Source organism: Galendromus occidentalis, unplaced genomic scaffold (genome assembly GCF_000255335.2).
Source record: "Galendromus occidentalis unplaced genomic scaffold, Mocc_1.1 scf7180000076383, whole genome shotgun sequence".
In the NCBI taxonomy this organism is placed as follows: domain Eukaryota; kingdom Metazoa; phylum Arthropoda; class Arachnida; order Mesostigmata; family Phytoseiidae; genus Galendromus; species Galendromus occidentalis.
This window is the reverse complement of record NW_003804372.1, coordinates 66,748-84,650: the sequence shown is the minus strand read 5'-3', so window position 1 is coordinate 84,650 and position 17,903 is coordinate 66,748. Positions and strand designations below refer to the sequence as shown.

Below are 17,903 nucleotides of genomic sequence, written 5' to 3'. Positions count from 1 at the left end.
CTAATCCGATGGAGTTGCTCGCCGTGGAAGCTCATACATAAAGTTCCGCTTCTCCACCCGATCGGAGCGAATATCCTTCCAGTCGTTGAATGTGCTTTCAAGGGTTGTCCCCCAAATTGTTCCCATCCATAGACTGCCTCGAGCAGCGCCGATAGGTTGACGGTCGATCATCGAGCAAGTATCATCCGGTGACGGGAGCGGTGCTGTGTCGGAAAGAATAATCTCCATCTCCGAAGCACTTGAGAATCCCGCCCCTTTCGAAGCCCGTGGTCGCGTGCGAGATCTATCTGACCTACAAGGAGAGCTATGTAATTACTCGGCCGACGAATAGTGTCAAACCCATGCTGCCTCCACCCCTTGTTTCCCGAGTATCCTTTGAGCTATCGAGAATACTTCATTGAGATCCGATCGAAAGCTCTCAATGGGGGGCGAAAGCATACCACAGAGTTCTGTGTCGCCGCCGGCGACCTCAAGCACTCTTTTTGGCTTCTCGAGCACGTGAGTAAGCTTGTCTGTAAAAATGACTGAACATAGCGATGAAGTAGAGCATGGACGTCAATGTGATCATCGAGGTGAGCCTCGGGTAACCGCAGTCGACGAAAAGAGGGACACACATGTGGAATCCCGTGATCACGAATTGCGCGATTTGCATTCGGGTGAGGTATTTCTTCCAGAACAGATACCTGTCGGTTAAAATCAGCATGAGGATGGATGATGTCTTGCCATAGAGTTCCCTAGACTCCTTTCTCTGTTTCCCACTTTATAGAGCGCAATTCGGCGCTCCCGTCTCTTGAAAGCTCTCCCGATAATCCCGAGATGCAGATGATAGTCGAGATCTCGACTTATAGCAAACGCCAATACCTCTTAACGACTAACCTCATTGACACTTACTTGCTCATCGCTGGACCGAACGATGAAAGAAAATAGTAGAAGTACATGACAACATGAATGAGCATGTTGATTTGAACGAGAAGCATGGCTTGCCCGTCGCTACCGTACGCCAGGCCCCACCAAGGCAGCGCGACCGAAATGCAGTGATGCGAAACATTCAAGATGGATGCCTGGAAACAATGATCTAAATGCTTCCGAAAGTTATTGTTTATATCGGGGATCCGTCCGTATTCGGTATTCCCCGAACGATTCGCCTAGGAGACTGCCGAGGTATTTTGCCCGGCGAGCCCATGTTATTGGTAAAGCACGAAAAGTGCCTCAGGGGGAAGAAGGAAGCTTGGTCGATGATTAAAACTTCTTCTCAGCTATTCTGAAGACCGCCGGACAGACACGAACCTGACAACTCAGTGAAGTGAAGGTAATGGGAATCTTCACCCTTCACCAAGTTCGGTATAGCTTGCGCTCGCCTCGAGCGCCAGCCGACAAATAATAATCGATGAGATCCGTCATCCGTGAGGGTTGGCCATAGCTATTATTTGGACTCGCGACTGATGAGACGCGGTCTTCAAATTGACGGATCTTCCGAGGGAGTGAGTAGTGCACCGATAATCGATTGAAAAGCCGACCGAAATAATTACCGAAAACACCGAAAAAAAATGAGCTGACGGCTTCACACGCTGTGCCTCCGAAAGCCTTCAACAGAAACGTCAAAGTTCCTCCACCTCCTATCATGCGATCCATGCGAGTCCTAGCGGAGAATGTCTGAGGGACTGATTCAGAGTAATTTTGGGAGGGACTCAGATAGAGGACTTATTGTAGAACCAAGTTCATCGCAACGCCAAGCCCTGTGAGCCTTGCGAGTTAGGTAGGATGGTAGGCAGGCCAGCGACTCAGAGCGTGACCGATTCGGTATCAAACACATATTTATGCTCCTGGTACGAGGTGCGCCGTTTCTTCGAAACGTAGCCGTAAATACCCCGCGTGTGGTTCGGGCTCACGGATGGCAGTCGCGAGTGGATATCCGGAAAATATTGTCGATGAAATGCCGCGTCCATGATCTATGAGGATGAGGTCCGTCGACTCGATTAGACAGATGAACTCCACATCGCCAACATTCAGCTCGAGCTCAGACCAGAGATTAATCAGGCTCGGAAACGAGTTCGATTTGAGGCAATGTCTGGACCCGAGAATGGGATGTAGAAACCAAATCGAGAAGTCTCACCTGATTGAATTTCTTTCTCAGCACGAAAAAAACTGTGTCGAGAAACTCCACTATCCGAACGATGCTGTAGTAGTATGTCAGCGTCAAGATCCGGAGCGTCCGCTCGTCCTTGAGGAAAACATCGATTCCCTGACATATGAGATTATAATGACCTCCAATGTAAGTCAGAGGCGCCAACTTGCTCAGGAAATAGGCATTCGTGCCCACGAGTGTTAGGTTGTACAGTCGGATGAAGTTCGTGAGTCGGCACGGCTTGCGATCTCGCATGAATCTTGGCAAGACAATTTTCACTAAAACCACGTAACTGGATAGAATCAGCGACAAGAGGGACCAGTTGCCAGCGCCGGCCCAGCGGGCCGTGCGCGGATCCCGGGCAGGGACCACGAGTCCTGGAAGTGCGACGGGCAGCATGCCGACATCCGCTCTGGCTCGGTCCGTGTCGCGGCCTGACTCCACTGCGCGGTTGCTTGGAGACCTTTGATGCAAAGTGCTCTGGACCCTCGAAGTGCGTTCAGCCGATCGGAGGACCTCTCTGTGTTCTAGGAGCGAATCGGCTCACCAATCCGAGTGAGGAAGGCAGCAGCTTCTGAGCGACCCTCCGAAAACTGCCTCCCTGATTTTGATTTCGAGGATTGATGAGTCCATCCGCGCCCGTGAGATCAGTTTCGGTGCTAACGACCGGAACCAGCGAACGCTGAGGATATCGAGGCCTGTGAATCGCTAAGAATCGTGGACTGGGTTTCCTTTTTTCATGGAACTTAGACATCATATCCCCTAGAAGTATCTCGGGTCTCCGCTCCGAATATCGTCATGGCTGGTACGGGAGAAACGAGGGGCGGATTGCCGTATCCGAGTTCGTCAAAAGATGGACGCAAGGCTCTCCCTGACGTGGAGTTAAACCTCCCAGAGAGTTACCAAGAGGCTACAAGATCGGCTACCTCCTTATAGTCTGATCTGACGGAGCTTTTGCTCCTAGCATCGGTCGAATCGCTCATTCGAGACTCGAAGATCTCGATCTCGAATAAGCTCCCAAGAGTTTCGGGTTCAGAATTCGGATACATCAACACGCTGTGTCCTCTCAATCCAGAAAACAGTCTTGAACCATGGGGGACCAAAGCCCGGGGACTCCCTCGATGACGGAAGTTGAAGACTTCGAGATTAGCCTCGGGGGTCTCGCCATCAATCTGGGGATTACCTCAGATATCCGGAGGGAATTCTCAAGTCGAGGAGGGTAATCTGTGTTCGTGAAGTGAAGCGAAACAGGATCCTCCGGGATCACTGCTCGGCCATCGAATGGAGCTACACAGACATGAGATCCTCTCCTCGAAGCAGGATAGATGGCATGCATACCAACGCCATGACGATGGGAGCCTTCTCCTGTATATGCATATCAGATATTTACCGCTCTCGAACTTCGGGTCGACCGAAGACTTCTGGGCGAGGGGTGCGCTCGAATCCCGTATAATGAAATCAGGCGATGCGAGCGATTCAGGATTCAGGATGCGATTCAGGGCTGATTGAATACATGTTCACGTATCGAGTTCTCGCTGGGGTTGGTTGATGCGTAAGATATACTTGCACTCATTGGTACCTTGGTTGATACATAAGATATACCTACATGAGGCACGGATATAGATATCCATCATGGCTTCCCTTGCGGCCTAAGCTCGACACTGAGTGACAGGCTGCAAGGGGAGAAGAACTTAGGGCCGTTGCAACATATTTCTGAAAAATTCGGTTCGTCAATAATAATCGATAATCGGTAATCATTATTCTCATCCAATGGGAAAGGAATCGTCTGTTTCGTTCTCTCGCGATAAGGCGCCGATTCCTTCAAGCCATCCATGTAGCACCTAGAAACGATCAGCTTGTGTCCGACTGATCATGACGACTCTTCATTCGTGCGAGTTTGAAGAATTCAGAGGACCAACACAAGATCCGTCAGCGCGGTCTTGGCGCGATGCCCGGTGCCCTCAGAGCCAAAGATGGGTATCTAATCGTCGGTCAAGACGATCCTGCGGATGACGATCTCGCCGTGGTTTGCGAGGTAGAGCGGCTGACGTCTGCGCGGGAAGTGATGAAGCCGCTTGCGATATCATGAGGTAATTCTAAGGGTGCTCAACCCCAGCGATCGGAGTTCCTTGAGCAGAACCGCTGAGTTCTGGGTAGTCTGGTATTCCTCTTTTCTTCAAACTACAACCCATCTTATCAATTGGACCAGTCTTCACGCTCATTCTGGCATTGAAGGAGCGTGGGTAATCGGTGAATAATCTGCACATTATCTTACCATCCCCGCTTATTGCATGAGTATGGAAGATGACGATTAGTATATGTTGGACGCCTACGGAGCAGCCTCGAGCTTATAGCCTTGAAATAGGCATCCGATGCAGTCAAGGAAGTGAGAAGCAGACCACTTGCCATGTGACCCTTGGAGGGGGAGGAGTTGTCGATCGTTGCGGCGACCCAGAAGGGTGTACCGACAACAAACTGACAGATGACGAGTGCGCGGGGGCGATTCCGGTGCCGCGAGTACTAACTTCAGACTCGGGAAGCTGAGCACGGCATTCAGCCGGCAATGCAAGCCCCCATCGAGGGAGGAGCGTGCCAAAGAGAACCAAGAGGAGGATGCATCGGTGGTAACAGGGTTGCTTCAAAGGGGGAGCGTGCTCGGGCAGGTCCTGCTGCGGACAGTGCTCGAGACGAAGCGGGAGACTACGATCAGGAACTCGAGCTCTTGTGGAGTTCTTCAATGAAGGGACCCCCTGCAGACGGATGAGGTGGCGGAAGTCCGCCGCGAAGGCATGTCGGAATCGGGCATCCGGGACGGTACCGCCGCGAAATGGACCCCGATGAGGTGGGAATGCCCCCTGATGTTCCCATCCGCTGCGGTGGCACCCACCGTATGCTAACACGCTCCACGAGAGGGAAAGACATCGAAAAGCGACGATCTCGGCGAGCTGACCAATCTCGCTTCAAGGGGGATAATGCCGGCCCTTGCGACACGAGATTGGGCGGAGTCATCTTATAACATAACGGAATACACAGCCTGATGAGGATCTTGCTAACTTCTCGCGCGGGAATGTACGATAATTACTTATTCAGCGATTAGAAGAGTCTTCACGCGAGAGGTCGACTGCCCATCTCCGCGAAAGATGGGAACGAAGGAGGAAACAATGGGATGGAAGTCGCGAGTCTTGATACGAAAGTGGGCGATTCGCGAGAGTGAAGCTCAATGAGGTCGAACAATAATAGAACGAGGGGGGTCGAGAGCAAACCTTAGACTCGTCTGAGGTTCAGTCCACTGTCTGGTATTCTGGAGACATTTCTCTTCTTCTATCTCAAGAGGGAGAAAATAGGTGACCTCAAGCTCAAAATACTCAGCTCTTATCGCCTATGTTCTGCGCTGAGCTGCACTTCTCAGATCAAGGCTCCTTACGCAACCTTTCACGCTGCCCGCAGTCCATTCTGAGCGAATATTGGGTCAGATTTCGACTCTCGATGCACACTGATTCGGAACCGTCGATATCTCTGAGCCGTCGTCGACAATCTGATCAAAGCTGTCATTCTTTCGTTTATGACAATTACCCAACGCTTAGATGTGAATGGACTTTATTCTGTGATTGTGAGCGAATAGCGCGACCAGACAGAAGGGTTATCGCTCCGATGGTTTTCAGCCATCAACGGATTCGGGCAAGCCTCCGCGAGTTTGGATCCGGAATCATCGGAAGATTCGCTTGCTCTCCTAGATGATGCCTCGCCAGAGAAAATCTCTTATCGCCGCTGCCCGGAAGTCCCGCGTCAATAAATTTTGAAGAGTCACCCACGCCCTCTGTATCTGAGCTGCTGCGGCGTTAGACTCATCGGAACGCTGAGGAAGATAATCGACTAGCACCCCCTCCCCCTCCGAAGACCGTTCATTCCACGGGCAAGTTCATCGGTGAGCGGACGGGAGTGTTGCCTTCGTTATGAACTCCTTCCGAAAGACGAAAGTGCGATACTCGGTCTAGAAATAAATTGAATGACCTTCCCTGAGCCTGTCGGTTACTGTGTCGATGCTGATTCGGCCGCCTTTCTCCGAGTCAGCAACTTAACGAAATCAGAAACCAGCCGAGCCCACTACAGCGAAGTGATGTAATCGCGGCGCGATCCACAGTAGTCGGTCAGAACTTTTTCGTCGCGGCTCCCTTCGTTCATTCATTCATCCGGAGCACCTAGCGTGCACAAACGGGTTCTGGAGAGATTCGCTTAGCGAGCCCCGCCGTTACGGGGGAGTGTCGGCCCCTATATATATAAAAAAGCCGGTCCTCGTTCCACGGCGTGAGTCGCAGTTCCTCGGAGCGAAATGAAGTTCCAAGTAAGTATCCTCGTTAGAAAGCCAGACTTCGACTCACGTGAGGTCTGAGGTTGAGAAAGATAAGAGGACCCCCTCTTGGCGTTAGCCCTGGCCTTTCGAGAGGTCCACGGTCCTCAAACCGGAGTCCTTAACTTCGGACCGTTCTCAGGCTCTATGAAATTGTCGGGGAATAATTTCGGGGAGCGGAGGAAGTCACAGAATTCACTCCTTGCAGGCCCTCATCGTAAGTGCTCTCGTGCTCCTTCTCGGACAGCTGTCCCACAGCTCTCTGGTCGAGAAGAGACTCCTGCGGGGGGGAGCCGCGTGGGGAATCGTCGGTATGGGAGCCGCGGCTCCTTTCGTGGTGCCCATTGCCGTAGCCCAACAGTTGTATCAAGGGGGAGCCAATGCACGCTACTTCCGACGAGTGCTCAGACCCTTGACGGCGACCCAACAGATTGCACTCTAATTGTAGATGAGCAGTGAGGAATCTCGGATTCGGACTTCCTCAGCGTCATGATCTCTAAACTCTAAACCATCTTACGTGAACTACGTCAGTGTGAATTTCCCCATGTCGCTGTCTGTGTGTGAGCGTGCGTGAGAAAGTGCTCGGTCGCGTGTCTGTAGATATTAAGCTTCCAAAGCTATCCGTTTGATGCTTGTTCGTGCAAGTGTGTGTGACTGTGAGTCGAAACTGTCAGTGTTTACGGAATAAAAACCTGTCTGAGGGATGTCTGAGGGATCGATTTTCTTTTGCGACATCGAAGGGTCGTTGACTTGAGAGGAAACGTCCTGCTTGAATTCGTGGCCCTCCGAGAAATGAGTCGGGCTGTTTGCCCGAAGCGAGACGCTCCCGGTGACTATCTTCATATCTCTTTGAAGTTAAAGAGTGGCAGGTGAATTATCGGGGATCGTTGCTTCCGCCTCTTATCAGAGCACCCCCCCTCTCGCCCAGAAGCATCCGGAGGAGTAAGGGTGCTCAAGACTCTAGGGAAATCAGGCTCCATCCATACAACTTTTTTATTGACTCTGATCAGCTTGGAGTAGAACAATCGGAGGGAACAAACTCAATCCCTGAACTGACCTCGGCGGCCTCATGTTTTTCTTGACTGAATGTGTTCGAGACTCTCCTCAGGATCCCTGTTGAGCCTGAAATAGACGGATAAGGCTAATTGTCAGCGATGTTCGCGAAAACCTCGTGGTAGATTCTCGAATCGATCTCGCTTCTCCAGTTCGAACGTATCGATCCTGGATAACCAGGCTCAGAGTCTGTCCAGAGACAATCATCAACCGGTTGTCGATGCCCATGGAGACATTCTGCGTGCAAACGTCGTTTATGTACACCTTTCAATCAATACTCACTCGTGCGAGGGCCAAGAGCCGGGTCCACTTCTTCAAATTCTCGTCTTCTCCACAAATGGGGTCTTGTTTCTGTGAATCCGCTCTGGTTTGCTGGGAACGAGAGAGGGATCTCAATGGAATTCAAATGCTAGAGTCGCGCGATGTGGAGAGTTACTCGGCAAAAGGGGCATCGGGATGGAAATTGGGACAATCCTAACCTGGTTCTTCATGACAGCAGCTTGGATTCGAGACATCGGTCCCGGTTTTGGAACCGACGTCAATTTGGAGTTTGAGCGCGTGTTGAGCGCGTTAGGGGGGCCGCCATCTCGCGCTCTCTCGACGTTCGAAGAACTTCCACTCAAGTTTTTCGAAAGGTTTGACCGCGCCTTCGCCACTGGTGAGCTCGATGTTAGAGGTTTACGCGCCAGAGTGCTCGCCGATGTAGAACGCTGAAGCTTCACCTGAGAACGGAGATGTTCCTCAAACCCGGATCATTTGGGAGCTAATGTCCATTTTTCCCTTAAGTGTCGGCAAGGAACGCTGTAGAATTTCAATTCAAGTCTTTAACCCCAATCTACCTGGGGTGTCTTGCTCTGGGAGCATTCGGAGGGTTTCGCGACGCTCCTCAGTAGATTCGGCCGTGATAAATTATTGCTTGACTGAGCTCGCTTCAAGGTCGCTGTCTGGAACCGAACAACGTCGATTTGAATCCCATTGCTCCCTTCCTATGATCCCCGCAGGAGATCCCGCCCTACGTCGTTAATGATCTCAATCTACCCCAATGAACGAATCAGTCTTCCGATGCAACATACGTTGAACAAAGTCGAGTATCGAGCACTCGTTTGGAATTTCTACCTGAGGTGTTTTGCTGTGGGAGCTCTGATCGGGCTTCGTGACGCTCCGCAGCGGAGTCGGACGTGATAAATTACTGGTTGACTGAGTTCGCTTCAGCGGCGTTGTCTGAAATCGGGGATTCATCCGCATATCGTTCATTTTCAAAAATCTATAAAAATTTTCGGAGGGCATCCATTTCTCAGGGGATCGTTCTCACCGTCGGTGCCTTGGGCGTTGAGTTGGGTTTCTTCTTCTCATTGGTTGTATCACGCAGGTCAGCTTTCTGCTTTGAAACATTCGAACGTGTCGAACCAGCGAGTGGAGAAGGTTGTGGGGTCTTCTCGGAATGGAGAAGCAATCGTTGTATTATCGTGAGAACGTCATCGAATAGGAGCTATCTGTGACGGGAACTCCCTGGTCTGTGGTACTGTCCACCCGGTATGTGGAGCTCACCTTTTTCGGTTGCGTCCGAGATCCCAGACCTACGGATCTCAAGGGTGTAGATGCACTCTTCAACGGCGTCGATTTCGTCGAGACCGTCTTCGAGTTCGATTTGCTGGTGGTCGCCGGCGTTCTCTGGAAGAGTAGGGAAAGAATAATATTTAGCTCAAGTTTCCATTTCAAGGCTTGTCGCCAGCCGCTCGTTTCCCTCATAAATTCAGGAATCTCGCGCAAAATGTAGGGCAGCAGGTGAGAGGGCGGATCGCATACCTTCGATGCAGAAACGGACGAGGTCTTTGAGGGTGTAGGTCCTTTCGACGCGTTTCTCGACGGCGTTGGCATTCTCTAGAAATGAAGGAAGTATCAAGACGAATCCCTTCATTCCAGTTTGAAGGAGTATCGAGAAGAATCTCACCAATCCGGGTTTCGGCGTCGTCATATTGGGATTGGCGCTGGGGGTGACTGATGTTGTCCTTTGCGTTGAAACAGGTCGCTTCGTCGAAGTCTGGAAATGTCCCCTTGATTGCTCCTTTCCATCAAGCAAGCCATGGTTTCTATTGTACATGTGTTTACGTGAATCCCCCTGCACGTTTCAGTCGGGATTGCGTTCAGAAACGCCAGAAATCTTACTTGTGGGTTTCGAGAGCCTGGTCGGACCTGACTTGCAGGATGAAAATTCTCCTTCAAGTCAGGCTTGACCGCCGTTTTCGTCTGCACCTAAAACGAAAGCTCTGAGTGAAGCTCTGCGAACACATTCTCAGCGAGGGTTCACGTCGTACGGAAGTCTCTGAAGGGCCAGCAGAGCCACATTGGGAAAATTACAGTCGCTTAGGCTACAATCTCTGCATCGCCGTTCCTCGTAAGGAAATTCTTTCGCATCTGAGATATTGACCAGAATCTTATGAGTCTGGATGTTCAGCCGACCTGTTCATTTGAAGGTTCCGAACTCTTTACCGCCGGAAGTGCGATATTCGTTGGGGCTTTCCCGAACTGAAGCGCTTTCCGAACCGCAGGAGTCTTTGAGTTGACCGCAGATTCGGTGCTCGATTTTTTCCTGAACTGAAATCGAAAATGAGCATTGACCCGAGGGCAGTCGCAAAACATCCATGACTTGTCTGTGGTCGCATCCAGGTTTGTGTGATTCGAGGTCTACTCACATCGAAATCTAGCATTTTCCGGGCCGTAGACGCTGGAGCTCGTTCTTTCGCGGGTGCGGAGCCGATTTTGAATGCCGGGGTTTTCAAGCGCTCCGCCTTCAGCTCAGTTTCTTTGCGAGTCTTCATCTCGCGGTATTGATTGAGACGAGCTCGCCGCTCGGATGCATCTTCTTTCGGCTTCGGTACCACAACTGCAACTTATATGAGCCGGGTTAAGAATCGAAGCTGATCATACTCTTCCTCTTCACGCAGCATACCGCGGAGTACTACTCACCTTTCTTTTCGGTCGTCTCAACCTTACGCAGATTTTGCATGAGTTTATTACGCTGTTCTTCTCGACGAGCCGCGAGACCATTGCGTCGGGCCTCGACTCCCTTTTTTGCAGCACACATTTCCCGACGAAACATCTTAGGTCGACGCCTGGAGCCAGCTCCGAATATGAATCGACGAGCCCTCCAAAGCTGTCGCGACTTTGCGTACACTATTATGTCAGAGTCGAATTCACTCAACGACTTTCGAGAATGGCCCTCGTGCGTCCACAATTTTTCTCCAACAAGGAGAGTTCAGAGGTCTTCAGGAATCGGATTCCAGAGACCAGGAAGACCACACGGCTGCGTACCCGCTCTGGATTCGGATCTTGAGCTCACTTCATGAGTCGGAGTCTAACGGGCTCTCCGATAATTCTTCCCGCGCACCACTACGAGAAGCTTCTCCCCAAAACAAGGTCTCAGTCAAGGGTCGACTTCGCCTCACTATCAGCAGAGACCTAACATCCGCGGAAAAAGATGTGGTCTTTTCATTTCACGGCTTCTACTGCTGCCCCACGAACCTCGAATTCGCAATAATGAATTCGAACTTCTCCTCCTCTCCACTGCGTCTGCTCACGCGGTAAACAAACACACGTGAAAGCTGTTTTGTCGCGGAACTGAAATAATAAAATCGAATTCATTGAACTGTGATCTGCCAAAGTTCTCTCAGCGACACCAGTGCTCGGAATCCGACAGATGAACTTAACATGAGCTTTGTGGAGCATAAGGAGTGCCCGGCGGATGGAGACACTGTCATTGTGTACTTGAATTTCAACCTTTTCTACGCGCTCACATTGAAGGCCGGCGAAACGTTCCAAACGAAATACGGGGCTCTCCGACACAATGACGTGATCGGCAAACCCTACGGGAGTCGTGTGCCGGTGAAGAACGGCTACGTGCATTTCTTGTGGCCGACTCCGGAGCTCTGGACGTTGAGTCTTCCTCATCGAACACAAATTCTATACGCGAGAGACATCTCATTGACCGTATTCAATCTCGACTTGAAGCCTGGGAGCATTGTCATAGAATCGGGGACTGGCTCTGGATCAATGACACACTCACTGGCCCGAGCCGTGGCGCCTCGAGGGAAAGTTTTCACTTTCGACTTTCATCAGGTTCGTTTAGAAGTGAAGTGATCTAATTGAGTGTCTCAGAGCTCGAGGGAACGCTCCGGAGGAAATTTCCGAGGATTGCTCCGAAGGGAACAGCCGAGGATTGGTCCGAATTCTCCGCCCTCCATGACCTGAGTCATTTACTCCTTACAGCAACGCTCTGAAATCGCTCAGAAAGAGTTCGATGCCCATGGTCTGGGGGAACTGGTGAAATGCGCCCACAGAGATGTTTGCGCCGATGGCTTCGGGCTTGAGGGAGTCGCGGACGCGGTTTTCTTGGATCTCCCACACCCCTGGCTCGCCGTTGAGCACGCGGTCAAGGCCTTAAAAGATTCGGGCGGGAGAATATGCTCTTTCTCGCCGTGTATCGAGCAAGTTCAAAAAACTTGCGATAAATTCCGAGAGCTGCGGTGCGGCGAAATCACGACGCTCGAGTGTTTGGAGAGACCATACGAAATCAAGAAGATTCAGATGGCGAAGCAGAGCGGCGATCCAACGAGAGGCCTCGAATATTTCCTGGGAGAAGACGGTCTTCCTTTCGACACGACACCAGCTAGCGAGGAGCTCAAACTCGAAAGCGCTGAAGGTGATTCACCGTCTGCCATCATAATCATGACCACGATCAGCAGAATCGGAGGATTTCTCTCATATGAATGATCTTTCATTTCTCTTCAGGTCTAGGAGAGGAGCAGATTACCAAGAAACCTCGCGGTGGCAAGACCAATGGAGCGAGGAGAGATCCGGGAGGTGATCAGATTCTGACAGCGGTACCATCTGTAAATATTCCGGGCCACACCGGGTACTTGACCTTCGCGACGTTTTTCGGGAGAACCGAGGCGAATATCTCGAATTGTGGGGCTGTACTGCAAGACCATGAAGGGATTCCAGACTCCAGCTGATTGAGCTTTTCTATGTATAATGTGCCTGTTTTCGTTAATACGAGGCGAGATATTCGAGGAAATAGAAGAATCTTCGATTGCTCACCGCGTCGTTGAGAAATTTGCCCCGTCATTTCCAGAAATCTACGCGTGGATGAGTTACGTTTTTTATTCATGATTTGATGTCGAAGTATGGGACACATGAGCTTCATTGTACAAATCTGACCGCTCAAAGGTACACTCGGAGCCCTTTGAACACAAGCGCGCGACCGATCGCGTTGCGAGTCTATTTACATCGGAATTACTTTGTGAGTTACAGTGGCTCCGGGGAAACAGCAAACATTCGCGATTATGAGACATGTAGTTTCGTGTAGAAAAACACCGACAGTTCATTCATCAGCTTCTCTCGCGTTACGTCAAAACAGCACCAGCGTTGCACTGGCTGTAAACTTATATGTATAGCATCCATCGACGCTCCTCTTTAACAATCTGACAGTTTTCGTCGATTATTATCGAAAGAGCAATTACCTACAACCTCCGTCCGGGACCTCCCCTATATTTGCGGTCTCGACAGATGCAATCCCGGTAGGATCCAAGACGTTCTACGTCGGAATCGGGAGCACTCTCTGCGCTACGATGACGAACGCCGACTCGAATCGATCTCCGTAGAGGTGGCTCTGGTTTCTCAGGTGATGGAAGGATATAGTTTTGAGGCCAGCGTTGTCGATAGCCTTCGTGACGATGTCATCGCTAAGAGGCAAGCAGTCGAACGTCGTCTGACCTGGAAATATGAACCATTGTTTTGAGTTCGGAACTGTTCCGAGGATTCTCTGCAAATATCCAGGGGCGCGACTGAAAATAGATGAAATCAGTGCGTCTAGTGACGACGATATTTTCTGGAGTTTCGCATCCGCAAATGGGGCAAAACAACGCGTGGGTGGCGCCATTCACAAGGCAGCGGTTGTTACCGAAATATTTCGGGTACTACCGGTGCGTGAGTCATTAGATGAACGATCGTGTTTTTCACACTCGGTGTACGGATATCCACAATGGGACACGAGATTGTTCTGGAACATCACGTGGAAGACACGGACGGGCAACGCCGCGCCGCGCGAAGATGTCGAGTGCCATCGTGTGTTTCGGGATGAACGCCACCGCGTGAAGCGCTAAAATGCCTGCTAAGGGCCGGGCGTAATTCGTATTGAAAGAGTGGTTCTCCCACCGCTTCGTAGCTCGCGCGGGCTCTCCTCCGTTTGCCGTATACAATTCTGGACCGTCCATCGGATTTACCATGATTGGAGCGGACCGCAAGCAAGCGCACGGGGAGGGGGGGAGGTCGGGTCCACATCTATCGACAATGGGTGTCAGAGGAAGCGCGGGCAAAACTCACCGATTGTGTAGCCAGTGGTTCCAGTCAGACCGCACTGGATGAAGAAAGCTCCGGGTTTGAGCATTTGCTGTGCGATCTTCCAAACGGCGTTTTCATACGTGGGCACATCGAGACAGGCGGCTTCCAAACAAGTCGAAGACACTACCACATCGAATCTCGCGTCGTTCTGACTCTCTTGCAGAATGAACGGGGCCGTGACGTCACATCGGCACGTTTTGCTCACGGCATCCTTTGTGCGACGGATAATCTCGTACCCGCCATCAAGCATGTTGCTGCTCAGGAAAGAAAGAAGATTCGATTACTCAAGCGCAGAGCCCTCTGCTCAATACCAACGGTCTGGGGCTTCCTCTCGAGTCCCTCGAGGGTTTTCGACCTGGAAACTCCCCGCGATGAAGACCGGTCGCAGGGCTGCGGGTCGGGTGTCTTGGATTCATCGAATCGTTCATCAGGCCGATTGGTCAGGCCATCCGGGACGACCGTCGGTATTCAGATGCGGGAAGACACGCGAGCTAGTCAATGATCGAAGTTCCAACCTAGCACCTACCCTTTGTTTTCGAGGGCAGCGACAACCTTCGCCAGGAAACTGATATCGAACGCGTCAGCCATATCGTTTCTCCATTTGTTCAACTCGATGAGGTTTGCATGGGTGAAATCTGCCATCACGATGTTCCGGATGAACTGCGATCCACTGAGGCTTGCATACGCGGTGGGGCCGCAGCCGAGATCCAACATCTTCAGGTGATCGAAGTACTCGACGTCTGGATAACGATACTTCTTCGCTTCTGCCTGCTGCAGCTTCGCGTAGTGTCCATTGAAGAAGTCGTGGAGACACTCGAGGAAAAATCGATGCACCGATGTGAACTCACGCATGAGCTGCTGATAGAGGACCGCATTGAACTCTTCGCGGTACCTCCGACGGAGTTCGACGTACACTTTGAATTTCTCCACGGGGTCGATTGGAATACCGATGTGGCTGCGGAGCTGTTTCTGGCGCTTGAGCGAATTGCGCTCGAGCGACTGCGGTGAGGATCCGAACCTCACGGTCTTGTTTGCTGTGCGCACCATTCCTGGAAGATATGTGAGCTGCGGTTACCGGATGCGATACCGAGTTACACGACGACGACGACACACTTGAGCGTCTACACGACAGAGCTGTGCACTGAAGACCACTACGGCTTCCCTCATAGCAGGGAGAGAGTACTGAGAGTGGGCCGAACGACCTTGGTGCCATCTTAGCCGTGGGTATGTCTCCGGAAATCGATCGACGACGACGTCGCTCGGATCTTTTCTCGAATAAACTCCGCTACGGTCCGATCCGTATTAGAGCATCTGCGAACGTAAACGCTCGAATGACATCATCGTCGACGGGTGGACGACACGGCGATCGGCCGCAGGCCGGAGATCACGCCGACTTATTAGGACCTACACTTGGCTCAGGGTTAAGGCCTTGTGAAGGCCGCTCGTGGCGGTCAAAGGTCGCTCTCCGCGGTTCAGGCCCACGAGATGCCTTGAATTCGTGATGAGCGTTTCCCTCAATGAACTTCTGACCGGAAAGTGTTCTCTATGTCGACGAGCGTGGGTCGCCTCCCTTCGCTCACCGGAAAAACGGCGATCGTTGTATGTTGCGTCGCGTTACGGAAAAAGCTCAGCGGGAAGAGATCGACTCACGATGATTTTTCCCATGCAAATTCAAATAGACGGTTTCCAAATTCTTATCAATGGCGGGGAGCCCTCCTTTTGCGCGAAGTTCATCGACTCCACCGCCAGATGTCTGTTCACTGATCACGGTGGCTCAGAATAATCGACACTCGACCAGCTTCCGTAACTCGCTCTCGATCACCCCTTTTTCTTTCCTCATGGAGTCGATTCCGTGTCCTGACTGATACATTCCATCATTGTAGTCCTACAACCCGGCTCAATTGAATAATACAATGATGGGCACCCCACGCGATCAAGTCCGGTCGTCTAATCGCAATGCTCTCGCCCAGCCGCTCCTTTCCCGTGTCATTACAGCCAAATAAGCGTCGGAATGAGCAAACAAAAGACGAATCATCGACTCAGAACCGACTCTCTCATTCACTCAGTTCCGAGTTCTGTTTGGTGAGTCATCTTTTACCCACTTCGAGCTCTCTGTATACAAAGCAAGCTCGCGTAACGAAAAATGTGTAAACCTTCCAGCTTGTGTGAGGTGGACCTGATGCCTTATTTCGGCTGTGATGGCGACCGGCGGATTGATCGATCCCCGACTACAGCCCCGAAGTGTTGAGCTAGAGATTCACCCGAGCGGAGGGACCGGTTCCGAATAGAGGAGAAGATGCACCAATTTATTGGATACGACGCAGTTCGGCATTTGTTCTCTAGAATATGTCACGGCTGTCCCGTTGAGCTACGTCTGGTAGCTTCCAGCCAAGAAAAAGAGATGTGCTGTTGTTCTCTACGAGAGGAAGGAAAGTAGGTTAAAGGTTCTGGGAGACCTTGTCAAAAATTCTCGTTTTCGAATGACACCGCAGCCCTGTGTTTTCACTCGAAGCTCCGGCGGCTACTTGATGAAGTTTCCCAGAAAGCTGCCAATTGATTTATGTCGTTCTTTCCTGAGAATCTTGAACCACATCGTTCCTCCCGATGTGTGAGATACGTAAGTTGAAGAGTGCAGTCAGCAAATCTTTCGGAGTCCCTGACAAAAACTTGATTGAATCCTCCTCGCTTTTTTCCTGGAGAATCCCGCATGGGTGATCGTTACAAAGGAACTGAAGTCTCCCATGAAAGGTCGTTCCGTATCTTCCGTCGGGCATTTTAGTGCCCGAGGAAACTGGATGCCCGGGAGGGATTGCATCCAGCGCTCCTCCCCGTCTCTGTGCGCTGAAACTTCTCCTATTCATATGAGAGTGTTTTATGTGAAAATCAACGTGTATCGATCGAAAAGATGCTGAAGAGGGGGAATCGGGAATAGTGGTCGAACAGCAGACCGAGGCGACTTTGCATCCTACCGAGCGATGGGTTCTTCTCCTGCAGTTTAGGTATTCTCAAATCTCCGGAATTCCCGCTCAAATACCTTCGAATCTCCCTTCTGGAAAACGGAGTATTTGTCTTGACGTGGCTGAGCGGGAGCGCGAGCTCGTTCGTGGTCACTTACAGGAAGCACAGGCGAAATCTGGCCAGAGAGGAGACAGGAGCGGCGCTCGCCTTCTTCTTTTTCTGGTCTTCCGCTGCTTTGGGTATGTAATAGGTGCCTGTCTGCTCGCTTGTCCAAAGGGAACGTCATTTGTCGTATGAACAGCTGTGAAAGGTGTTTTATACTCCCGCACAGCAGGGTGTAGCCGCTCGAATAAGTACCTTCGAACTCTTTTCCCTCGGCTCTCGGAGTCGCAACCGATGATCCATCATTTTTCTAAACACCATCCTCGAAGAGGTTGAACTTCTGGCTCTCGGTACATCTCGGTCTGCTGTGACGAGCTTCATTATAGGAGATGCCTGTCACGAATGAGACTAAAAGATTTGCGGGGCAGCTCCGAATGACGTTCGCAGTCCACACTTGTGCAACAGAGTCAGTCCTCTCGGAGAGCAGAGAAACTCACTCACCATTGCTCCAAGCTCGGAGAAACTTAGGACGGTGGCGCACTAGCAGCAGATTGTCAGCGAATCCGGGGACTTTGATCGGTTGGTTGCTGGCTTGGTTTGGAAGAGTGCTGTTTCGCCCCCTTTCACAAGTCGCCAGCAAACATCATCCACTGTTCGCGGATGACCTGCTTCCTCACGCTCGCCTCAGTTATGACAAGGTGCCCCGCGTGTAAGCTCTTCTGAGCATGATAGGAGGGGGAAGACGACTTCCGAAAACTGTGAAGGATCATGGAACTCAAGATAATGGTAGTTCCTGATTGCATTCAGAGCAAGATCACGGGAGTCGAATGATATATATAATCGTGCGAGCTCTAGAACTCGAAATGTTCCTGGACTCGCTCGGGTCAAGTGCCGGGCAATACTCATCTCTCCTCTTTC

The 17,903-nt window shown here is 51.3% G+C and overlaps 2 protein-coding genes and 1 pseudogene across 2 annotated transcripts; 1 reads left to right on the top strand and 2 right to left on the bottom strand.

Annotated features, from left to right (window-relative positions):
* Window positions 1–469: 469 nt before the first annotated feature.
* On the bottom strand, window positions 470–2,524 carry LOC100901053 (elongation of very long chain fatty acids protein 4 pseudogene; annotated as a pseudogene).
* An 8,622-nt stretch (window positions 2,525–11,146) lies between these two features.
* On the top strand, window positions 11,147–12,538 carry Trmt61 (tRNA methyltransferase 61). Its single transcript, XM_003739067.2, has 3 exons — window positions 11,147–11,642; window positions 11,793–12,225; window positions 12,315–12,538. The coding sequence occupies exons 1-3, from the start codon at window positions 11,235–11,237 to the stop codon at window positions 12,536–12,538; spliced, it is 1,065 nt and encodes a 354-aa protein (XP_003739115.1). The 5' UTR covers window positions 11,147–11,234.
* A 133-nt stretch (window positions 12,539–12,671) lies between these two features.
* On the bottom strand, window positions 12,672–15,034 carry LOC100899775 (nicotinamide N-methyltransferase). The gene is made up of 3 exons (XM_018641939.1): window positions 14,452–15,034; window positions 13,908–14,179; window positions 12,672–13,298 (listed from the first exon to the last, which is right to left on the bottom strand). Exons 1-3 carry the CDS (start codon window positions 14,970–14,972, stop codon window positions 13,120–13,122), a joined length of 972 nt encoding a protein of 323 aa, XP_018497455.1. The 5' UTR covers window positions 14,973–15,034; the 3' UTR covers window positions 12,672–13,119.
* Window positions 15,035–17,903: the final 2,869 nt, after the last annotated feature.